Source organism: Hordeum vulgare, chromosome 1H (assembly GCF_904849725.1).
Source record: "Hordeum vulgare subsp. vulgare chromosome 1H, MorexV3_pseudomolecules_assembly, whole genome shotgun sequence".
In the NCBI taxonomy this organism is placed as follows: Eukaryota; Viridiplantae; Streptophyta; class Magnoliopsida; order Poales; family Poaceae; genus Hordeum; species Hordeum vulgare.
In genome coordinates this window covers 364,935,096-364,946,619 of record NC_058518.1, presented here as the reverse complement: position 1 = coordinate 364,946,619, position 11,524 = coordinate 364,935,096, and the positions used below count along the sequence as shown (strand labels likewise).

The 11,524-nt window shown below is 49.2% G+C and overlaps 2 protein-coding genes across 2 annotated transcripts; both read left to right on the top strand.

Moving 5' to 3' along the window:
- The first annotated feature begins 4,528 nt into the window (after nt 1-4,528).
- LOC123437411 (putative pentatricopeptide repeat-containing protein At3g25060, mitochondrial) lies at nt 4,529-7,690 on the top strand. The gene has a single exon (XM_045115708.1). The coding sequence runs from the start codon at nt 5,354-5,356 to the stop codon at nt 7,403-7,405; it is 2,052 nt and encodes a 683-aa protein (XP_044971643.1). The 5' UTR covers nt 4,529-5,353; the 3' UTR covers nt 7,406-7,690.
- Nucleotides 7,691-7,793: 103 nt separating this feature from the next.
- On the top strand, nt 7,794-10,058 carry LOC123437427 (probable E3 ubiquitin-protein ligase ATL44). Its single transcript, XM_045115709.1, has one exon. The coding sequence runs from the start codon at nt 8,952-8,954 to the stop codon at nt 9,696-9,698; it is 747 nt and encodes a 248-aa protein (XP_044971644.1). The 5' UTR covers nt 7,794-8,951; the 3' UTR covers nt 9,699-10,058.
- The last annotated feature ends 1,466 nt before the right edge of the window (nt 10,059-11,524 follow it).

The following is an 11,524-nucleotide window of genomic DNA, read 5'->3' as shown; positions in this document are numbered from 1 at the left end:
AACACGAAATGAAAGCTACGGAATAAACATGAGACTAGCTAAAGGCGAGGTGACGATACGTGTTGGAAGTGTTTCCAAGGTTGATATGATCAAACGTCGCACGCTCCCTCTACCATCGGGATTGGTGTTGAACCTAAATAATTGTTATTTGGTGCTTGCGTTAAGCATGAACATGATTGGATCGTGTTTATTGCAATATGATTATTCATTTAAAGAGAATAATGGTTACTCTATTTGCTTGAATAATCACCTTCAATGGCTTATTGAATCTCGATCGTAGTGTTATACATGTTCATGATATTGGTGCCAAAAGATACAAGGTAATGATGATAGTACCACTTACTTGTGGCACTGCCGCTTGAGTCGTGTTGGTATAAATTGCATGGAGAGGCTCTATACTGATGGATCTTTATACTCACTTGATTTTGAATCACTTGTGACATGCAAATCATACCACATGAGCAAGGCCTTATTTTCATTGAGATGAGACAAGAGAGTAACTTGTTGGGAGTAATGCATTTTTTATGTGTGCAGTCCAATGAGTGCTAAGGCATGCAGTGGATATCGTTGTGTTCTTACTTCACTCACAATTTGAGTAGATACAGGAGTATTTACTTGATGAATCACAAGTCTGAAATATTGAAAAGTTCAAGGCAATTTCAGAATGAAGATCGTCGTGACAAAAGGATAAACTTTCTACGCTATGATCATAGAGATGAATATCTGAGTTATGAGTTTTGGTACGCAGTTAAGACAATGTGGAAGTTGTTTCGCAATTCATTCCACCAAGAACACCATGGTGTGATGGTGTCATAGCCGCGACCTATTTGATATGGTGCATGCTATGATGTCTCTTATCGAATTACCACTATCATTTATGGGTTATGCATTAGAGACAACCACATTCACTTTAAATAGGGCACCGCGTAATTCCATTGAGATGACACAGTATAGTCTGAGGTTTAGAGAAATCTAAGCTGTCGTTTCTTGAAAGTTTGGGGCTGCGACACTTATGTGAAAAAGTTTTAGTGTGATAAGCCGGAACCCAAAGTGGATAAATGCATCTTCATAGGATATCCAAAACAGTTGGGTACATCTCCTATCTCAGATCCGGAAGCAAAGTGTTTGTTTCTAGAAACGGGTCCTTTCTTGAGGAAAGGTTTCTCTCGAAAGAATTGAGTGGGAGGGTGATAGAACTTGATGAGGTTATTGAACCATCACTTCAACTAGTGTGTAGCAGGGCGCAAGAAGTTGTTCCTGTGGCGCCTACACCAATTAAAGTGGAAGCTGATGATAGTGATCATTGAGCATCATATCAAGTTACAATAGAACTCGTAGGTCGACAAAGTCGCGTACTACTACAGAGTGGTACGGTAACCCTGTCTTGGAGGTCATGTTGTTGAACAACAATGAACCTACGAGTTATGGAGAAGCAATGGTGGGCCCGGATTCCGACAAATGGCTGGAGGCCATAAAATCCGAGAGAGTATCCATGTATAAAACAAAGTGTAGACTTTGGAAGAACTGCTTGATGGTAGTAAGACTATTAAGTAAAGATGGATCTTTAAAAGGAAGACAGACGATGATGGTGATAAGTCACTATTAAGAAAAAGCTCGACTTGTCGCAAAAATGTTTTTGACAAGATCAAAGAGTTGACTATGATGTGACTTTCTCACTCGTAGCGATGCTAAAAGTCTATTGGAATTATGTTAGTAGTTGCTGCATTATTTGTGAAATATTGCACATAGGAAGTCAAAACATTGTTTCCTCGACGGTTTTCTTGAGGAAAGATTGTATGTGATACAATCAGAATGTTTTGTCGATCCTAAGGATACTAACAAGTATGCAAGCTCCAGTGATCCTTCAATGGACTGGTGCAAGCATCTCGGAGTTGGAATAACACTTTGATGAGATGATCAAAGATTTTTGGGTTTGTACAAGGTTTATGAGAAACTTGTATTTCCAAAGAAGTGAGTGGGAGCACTATAATTTCTGATAAGTATATGTGGTTGACATATTGTGGATCAGAAGTAATGTAAAGCATAAAAGGTTGTTTGAAAGGAGTTTTTCAAAGGAATACCTGGATTGCGCTACTTTAACGTTGAGCATCAAGATATATGGAGATAGATCGAAATGCTTAATAGAAGTTTCAACAAGATGCATGCCTTGACAAGTTTTTGAAGGAGTTCAAAATAGATCAGCAAAGAAGGAGTTCTTGGTTGTGTTGTAAGGTGTGAATTTGAGTAAGACTCAAAACCCGACCCCGACAGAATAAAGAGAATAGACGAAGGTCGTCTTCTATGCCTTGGCCGTAGAATCTAAAGTATGCCATGTTGAGTACCGCACCTGATGTGTGCCTTGCCTCAAAGTCTGTTGAGAGGTACAGAGACTGATCCATGATTGAATCACTAGCAGCGGTCAAAAATTATCCTTAGTAACTAATGGACTAAGGAATTTTTCTCGATTATGGAGGTGGTTAAAGAGTTCGTCGTAAAGGGTTACGTCGATGCAAGCTTTGACACTAATCCGAATAACTATGAGTAGTGGAACGGATTCGTATAGTAGAGTAGATATTTGGAGTATTTCCGAATAGCACGTGGTAGCAGCATCTATAAGATGACATAAAGATTTGTAAAGAACACACGGATCTGAAAGTTTCAGAACCGTTGACTAAAACATCTCTCACGATCAAGACGTGATCAGACCCCAGATCTATATGGGTGTTGGATTCGTTGAGATCACATGGTGATGTGAACTAGATTATTGACTCTAGTGCAAGTGGGAGACTGTTGGAAATATGCCCTAGAGGCAATGATAAATTAGTTATTATTATATTTCTTTGTTCATGATAATCGTTTATTATCCATGCTATAATTGTATTGAATGAAGACTTACATACATGTGTGGATACATAGACAAAATATTGTCCCTAGCAAGCCTCTAGTTGGCTAGCCAGTTGATCAAGGATAGTCAAGGTCTTCTGACTATGTACAAGGTGTTGTTGCTTGATAACTGGATCACGTCATTGGGAGAATCATGTGATGGACTAGACCCAAACTAATAGACGTAGCATGTTGATCGTGTCATTTTGTTGCTACTGTTTTCTGCGTGTCAAGTATTTATTCCTATGACCATGAGATCATATAACTCACTGACACCGGAGGAATGCTTTGTGTGTATCAAACGTCGCAACGTAATTAGGTGACTATAAAGATGCTCTATAGGTATCTTCGAAGGTGTTCGTTGAGTTAGTATGGATCGAGACTGGGATTTGTCACTCCGTGTGACGGAGAGATATCTCGGGGCCCACTCGGTAATACAACATCACACACAAGCCTTGCAAGCAATGTGACTTAGTGTAAGTTACGGGATCTTGTATTACAGAACGAGTAAAGAGACTTGTGGGTAACGAGATTGAAATAGGTATGCGGATACCGACGATCAAATCTCGGACAAGTAACATGCCGAAGGACAAAGGGAATGACATACGGGATTATATGAATCCTTGACACTGAGGTTCAACCGATAAGTTATTCGGAGAATATGTAGGATCCAATATGGGCATCCAGGTCCCGCTATTGGATATTGACCGAGGAGTCTCTCGGGTCATGTCTACATAGTTATCGAACCCGCGGGGTCTGCACACTTAAGGTTCGACGTTGTTTTATGCGTATTTGAGTTATATGGTTGGTTACCGAATGTTGTTCGGAGTCCCGGATGAGATCACGGACGTCACGAGGGTTTCCGGAATGGTCCGGAGACGAAGATTGATATATAGGATGACCTCATTTGATTACCGGAAGGTTTTCGGAATTACCGGGAATGTACTGGGAGTGACGAATGGGTTCCGGATGTTCACCGGGGGGGCAGCCCACCCGGAGGAAGCCCATAGGCCTTAGGGGTGCCACACCAGCCCTTAGTGGGCTGGTGGGACATCCCAAGAAGCCCTATGCGCGGGAGAAAGAAAAATCAAAGAAAAAAGAAAAAAAGGGGAAGTGGGAAAGTGGAGAAGGACTCCACCTTCCAATCCTAGTTGGACTAGGATTGGAAGGGGAGGACTTCCCCCCTTGGTTCGGCCGACCCCCTTGGGGCTCCTTGAGCCTCAAGGCAAGACCCCTCCCCTTCCACCTATATATACGGAGGTTTTAGGGCTGATTTGAGACAACTTTGCCACGGCAGCCCGACCATATACCTCCACGGTTTTTCCTCTAGATCGCGTTTCTGCGGAGCTCGGGCGGAGCCCTGCTGAGATTAGATCGCCATCAACCTCCGGATCGCCGTCACGCTGCCGGAGAACTCATCGTCGAGCTGTACGTGTGCTGAACGCGGAGGTACCGTCCGTTCGGCACTAGATTGAAGCGGATCGTGGGACGGATCGCGGGACGGTTCGTGGGACGGTTTGCGGGGCGGAACGAGGGACGCGAGGACGTTCCACTACATCAACCGCGTTTATTAACGCTTTTGCTGTGCAATCTACAAGGGTACGTAGATCAAAAATCTCCTCTCGTAGATGAACATCACTATGATAGGTATTGCGTGTGCGTAGGAAATTTTTTATTTCCCATGCACGTGCCCCTACAATTATAACAAAGTATTGACTAGAGATAATTTAGCTAAACGTAGAACTGTAGATGATCCTACTTGCCTTTTTCTGCACCGAGATGGAGTCTATTCAACACCTCTTCTTTGATTGTGTGGTTGCGAAGACCGTGTGAAATTTGGTTGCTGAGGGTTTTAAAGCTAACCAGATTTCTTGCTTCGAGGACGTTTGTGCCATATGGCAATTTCATTAAAAAAGTATGCTTAATATGGTGACCTGTGCCTCCTTATGGAATATTTGACGACTAAGGAATGAATTTTGTTTTTAGGGTCGAAGTTGAAAAAGTCTAAATTGTGTTATCATGAAACTGCGTGATTTTCTCCTACAATGGATGATTGTCTGCGGCGATGCATATGCGGGGCTTCTTCTTCAGTTCATCCTTTTGCTGGACCGGCGTCGTGGGGAACTGCTCCGCATCGCGTGGAGTGATGCTCCTGTTAACTGAAGATTGATGATGTTTTTCCTCAGAGCTTTGTTCCTAGCTATTGTTGATCGATGTAATAAAATTTAGCAAGACAGTTTAGACTTTTTTCGATGGTTTTCTAGTTAGTGACAGGGTGTTAGATGCTTAATTCGATGTTGGCCTCTTGAACCTATCTGTTCATTGCTTCATTAATAAAGTTGAGAGACCCTTTTCATTTCAAAAATAAATAATGTTGCACTAAGGCTTGGAGCAGCGCGGCAAACTAGCTTTTCCACCTGAAACAGTTTTCCTCCGGTTGCCACTCTCCTGCTCCATATGCTAATCTGCTATGCACCCGCTCCCCATCCTCGACGACCCGCGCCGCCTCCGCCGGCTCCTCTCGTCCTGCCCGGCGCTCCGGACACTCACGCGCCTCCACGCCCTCCTGATCGTCTCCTCCTCCGCCTCCTGCCACCACATCCTTTCATCCTGCCTCGCCACCGCGTACGCCCGCGCCGGCGACCTCGCGGCCGCAGAGTCCACGCTCGCCACCGCGCCCACGTCGCCCTCCTCCATCCCCGCGTGGAACGCCCTCCTCGCGGCGCATTCCCGCGGGGCCTCCCCGGACGAGGCGCTACGTGTCTTCTGCGCTCTCCCGCCCGCCGCGCGCCCCGACAGCACCACCTTCACGCTCGCGCTCTCCGCGTGCGCGCGCCTCGGGGACCTCGCCACGGGGGAGGTCGTCACGGACCGCGCGTCCGGGGCAGGGTACGGGAACGACATCTTCGTGTGCTCGTCCCTGCTGAACCTCTACGCGAAACGGGGCGCCATGGACGATGCCGTCAAGGTGTTCGACCGAATGCGGAAGAGGGACCGCGTCACCTGGAGCACCATGGTTACCGGATTCGTGAACGCGGGGCAGCCAGTTCAGGCGATTGAGATGTACATGAGGATGAGGAGGGACGGTCTGGAGGGAGACGAAGTGGTTATCGTTGGGGTTATGCAGGCTTGTGCAGCAACAGGGGATGTCCGGATGGGGGCCTCAGTTCATGGGTACTTGCTGCGGCATGCTATGCGGATGGACGTCGTCATCTCGACAAGCCTTGTGGACATGTATGCGAAGAATGGGTTGTTTGATCTGGCGCGCCGGGTGTTTGAGCTGATGCCGCACAGGAATGATGTGTCCTGGAGCGCGCTGATCTCACAGCTTGCGCAGCATGGGAATGCAGATGAGGCACTTGGCTTGTTCAGACAGATGCAGGCCTCTGGTCTTCAGCCCAATTCAGGGCCAGTTGTTGGTGCACTATTAGCTTGTTCTGATCTTGGACTCTTGAAGCTAGGGAAGTCAATACATGGTTTCATCTTGAGGAGGCTTGAGCTTGACTGTATGGTAGGCACAGCAGTCATTGATATGTACTCAAAATGCGGCTCCCTGGCAAGCGCCCAAATGCTTTTCGATAAGGTTGTCTCGAGAGACTTGATTTCATGGAATGTGATGATTGCGTGCTACGGTGCTCATGGACGAGGCCGCGATGCCCTCTCTTTGTTCCAAGAAATGAAGAAAAACGAAGTGAGACCTGATCACGCCACATTTGCTTCTCTTTTGTCGGCTCTCAGCCACTCCGGTCTCGTAGAAGAAGGGAAATTCTGGTTCAATTGCATGGTTAATGAGTATGGAATTGAACCTGCCGAGAAACACCTGGTGTGTATAGTGGATCTCTTAGCTCGTTCTGGTCTTGTTGAAGAGGCCAATGGCCTGGTGGCATCATTGCACAGCAAACCAACCATCTCAATTCTGGTCGCTCTACTTTCAGGCTGCCTGAACAACAAGAAGCTGGAACTTGGAGAGAACACAGCAGAGAAGATCCTTGAACTACAACCTGGGGATGTTGGCGTCCTTGCCCTGGTCTCAAATCTCTATGCCGCCGCCAAGAACTGGGGCAAGGTCAGGGAAGTGCGCAAGCTAATGAAGGACCACGGCAGCAAGAAGGCGCCCGGGTGTAGCTCGATAGAGATACGCGGAGCACTGCACACGTTCGTCATGGAAGATCAGAGCCATCCTCAGCATAGACAGATCCTACAGATGGTCACGAAGCTCGACTCCGAGATGAGGAAGATGGGCTACATCCCAAAGACGGAGTTCGTGTACCATGACCTCGAGGAAGGCGTCAAGGAGCAGCTTCTGAGCCGCCACAGCGAGAGGCTGGCGATCGCCTTTGGGCTTCTGAACACCAGCCCAGGGACGAGGCTCGTGGTCATAAAGAACCTCAGGGTCTGCGGCGACTGCCACGACGCCATCAAGTACATGTCGAAGATCGCCGACAGGGAGATCGTGGTGCGAGACGCCAAACGCTTCCACCATTTCAAGGACGGAGCCTGCTCCTGCGGCGATTATTGGTGAAGGGTGTCTCGCGACACAACCTGTCCGTTGCCCATCAGCTCCGTCTTTGCTTGGTCTCAAATCTTTATGCCGCTACCATGAACTGGGACAAGGTCGTGCGGAAGCTAATGAAGCCCGGGTGTAGCTCGAATGCTCGATAGAGATACGCGGAGTTGACTGACTGACGTGGATCAGCATATAATAGGTGAGTGCCAGTTCCAGTTGTCCTCCTGTGCAACTGCAACACAGTGATTTGATTTTGACCAGATTTCATATATGAAACCGGGATAGCTACCTTTCAGAAAATTTGAAGGAAGGCTCTAGATCTTTCATGCTTCTCAAGCAACCTGATCGGATTTGACACCGTAGGGAGGATAAGCAGAATAATAACTGTGCAAACGTCTCTCATCAGTCATTGTCTGCTGAAATAAGTGGCACCCGAGTGCAGCTCCACAAGTCCACATATGCACTGCGTCTGCGTCGTCACCCCTGTTGAAATTGTGGCGAGAGTTGTAGGCGACCGTACCTCTGAATACATGACGCAGCGGTGGGTCGTCGAGGTTTACGGCGCCACGACTCTACCGCCACCACCAACACCAGTCCCGATCGCGACGTCAGCACCGCCCGTGCTCGGCGCGCCATCCCGAGCCTTCTCCGCACCGTCGTCAGTCCACGCACCGGCCTCGCGATCGTTTCGGTGTGCCTCGTAGCGGTAGTGCCCCGTCGGCGAGCGTGGCCGTCGCCGTCGGAGTGGCCGCGGGCGTCTCCTGCCGCGGGGCGGGGGAAGGCGACCCGAAGCGTGGCAAAGTTTTGCTTTGCCTTGCGTTGCTTTTCTCCGGGGGTTCGTCTTGTGGACTCATCGTGATCGCTACGAATCTTGACGTGGGAAGAGGGTCCAGATAACGCTGGCTGGACTGTCGTGGCGTTCGTTGGAGCTGCTAGTTGGTGAGGAAGAGGAACGCTTGCTTGTGAAGGAGTAGGAGTGGCGGGTCGGATGGACCTCACCTGCCCCATGTGGGAGCATGGCCATGCCGCTCGCTGCTCGAGGCTGCTAGGCTATAGCTATAGCGATTCAACTACTAGCAATTGGGCATCCGCTGCTCATGATTGGGATCGTTTTTCCGCTTGATCGTGCAGCTCTGGTTTGGCCCCGTCGTTGACTTGCCGATGAGTGCAAACTCGCCGGCTTTCGCACGACGCGGAATTTCGCGTCCGACTACAGCGCAACTCCTTTCTTCAGAAGATTCGCCGGTTTCATTTCATTGCAGAATGAAACCACATCATTCGAAAATAAACATTAATATCCCCCAAAAATGAAATTAGAAAAAAATCTTAATCTCTAATTATCTTGGCGCGTCCACGTGGGCCTTTTGAGATTTCCAGCTGGTCGACAATACCCGCGGGAAATTGCCACGGGAGCTTCGCTACGACGCATACCCGCCCGCCATTAACAATCGCAACCTGCCAATACCACCACCCTCCCCTTTCGCTTCTCTCGCGTCTCGCCACAACTTTAATTCAGCGGAAAAGGCCCCTTCCAACCACCGGCGCTGGACGAACGTGGGCGATGCTCCGGCCATCGCCGTATTCCTCGAGGCGTCTCCTCCAGAGCGGCGACCCCGGCCGCATCCCGGGAATCCCCCCGGCCGATCCGCCCGCCGGCGTCAGCTCAGATGTCGTCGTCATCCTCGCCGCCCTGCTCTGCGCGCTCATCTGCGTAGTCGGCCTCGCCGCCGTCGCGCGGTGCGCGCGCTCCCGCCGCAACGCCAACGCCAACGCCCACCCCTCCTCGCCGTCCGGTAGCCCGGCCCACGCCCTGGCGGCCTTCGGCGGGGCCGGCGGCGGGCATAACCACGGCGCTACGACTACTACGACGACAGGAGCGTCCGGGGGCAGCGTGACGACCACCATCAAGGGGCTCAAGAAGAAGGCGCTCAAGGCGCTGCCGAAGCTGGCGTACGCGGACGCGGTGGCCGCGGCGGCGGCGGCGAGGGGCGCCGTGGCGGGGGGCGAGGAGGAGGAGGGACAGGACGGGATCCTCGCGGAGTGCGCCATCTGCCTGACGGAGTTCGGCGAGCGGGAGGAGGTGCGCGTGATGCCGCAGTGCGGCCACGGGTTCCACGTCGAGTGCGTCGACACCTGGCTGCGCTCCAACTCCTCCTGCCCGTCCTGCCGCCGCCCCATCGTCCTCGACGACCCCGCGCCGCCCAAGCGGTGCCGCAAGTGCGAGGAGACCATCCTGGAGGCCGTCATCGCCTCCTCCTCGTCTGCCGGCGGCAGCCGCGGCGGCGGCCGCGGGGGGTTCTTGCCGTAGTAGCAGTAGAAGAAGCGTCATGTCCCCTGGCGGGTGGGTCCAGGTCGGTGTGGGTAGTTGAGCTGCCCCTTTCTGCTGGTGGCCCACGCTGCAGTACTGCCGCAGTGAAGTTTTTCTTCTGAAGTAATGGAAAGGAGAATAATTAGAGCTGTGAATGTGACTCTTTCCTACAACCTTTTTGGCCCTGCACTTGCACGACTCCTCCAGTACGTGTGGATGTGGGGAACATGACATCAGACTTGTAAAGAGCGTGCGTGGTCTCGTGTAAAAAATATATTAGTAGTACTATTTGTGCTGCATATAGCTTGCTCAAAAGAGGCAAGGCAAATACATTTTACATGTGAATTCGGTAAGCCAAAATATGCAGTTCGTGTCTGGAGATCTTTTTGGTGTGGAGAAATAGAGGGAAGCTGTGGAATAATAATGGCAGATGTGAAATATTGAATTCTTGGTATGGATGAACAAGAGAAACATGTTTTTTTAAAGGTCATGGAAGGCAAACTGCTCACCTAAACATTTCATTTAACCAATAATGACAAAATCAACTGTTTACATAAGCACATCCGAGTCATACGTATAACGGGACATGAAGAAACATATAGAAGTCGACAATGACATTGACAGGTGGCAGGGAGAAGATGATTTCAGTTACACGTGCACAAAGATTTCGGTCGCAGATTCCATGCTTCTAAAGGCCTTGAGCACCCCCCCCCCCCTCCCTTAAGATTTCGATGGATGACGAGGCGATTATTGAGCTCAAGAGGCCCTTAGAGTCCCTCCCTCCAGGATCAGCACGTGAGGGCTATCACGACATTTTTTGGTAAATTTGTGCCGCGTGAGCTTTATTGAGCATCCCTACCTCGGTTATTGCCCTCCCTCATGCACTAGTGCATATACCTAGGTGTCTCGTGTTTCTACTCGGTTTTTTTATGAATTTACAACGCAAGATCCTTTGATGGAATGTTGAGGGGCTTAACAACTGGGCCAAACACCACTTAGCTAGGGAGTACGTGAATTCACTCTCATGAGTCCAATTTATGTGATAATCTTACTAACTAGTTTATGTCTACATAGTAGGCTTCATGAAGTTTTACCGCATTCACACACCTCCTTTTGTTGACAATCCCCCGGGTAACACTTTTCGGACCAATTGCCATAATATGGAGAACATACCTAGAAATGATAGTGAAATCACGTATTTAAGGTGATAATCACCTACCATAAAATAATCAAGTAAGGAGGCCAAAGCATAAAACGTCGTAGTGGCTCCACAACAAAAGTCGGTGTTCCACACGACCGCACTCGCTCGTATGGGCGGTCATATGGAGTGTCGCTGCCACCGCCTGATCGACTATTTCCACCCCGTGAAATCACATCATGGATCAGACGCCCAGAGATACGAGAAACCCGTCCAGAGCGTAGAACCCTGGCCTCCGAAGTTCATTCGGAGGAGGGGTTCGCCAGGAGAAGAGGGTCATCTTCCTCACCACTCTTACAGGGGCTTAAACATCATCACCGATGTCAGTGTCTCCATCATCATCACTGTCATTGTCATCATCATCCGCATCCTTATCCTTGTAACATCAAGAACCCTAATGGATTGACTTGTGTGTTATTTGAATCATTCGTCCATGTATTCCATCACTCTCGTTTTTATGCTTGTTTTCCCGTCATCGTCATCATCATCCGCATCCTTACCATTGTAACATCACAAACCCTAATGGATTGTCTTGTGTGTTATTTGAATCATCCGTCCATGTATTCCATCACTCTGGTTTTTATGCTTGTTTTCCCCATGTGTGAGTAGACCCCTACACTACTACAGG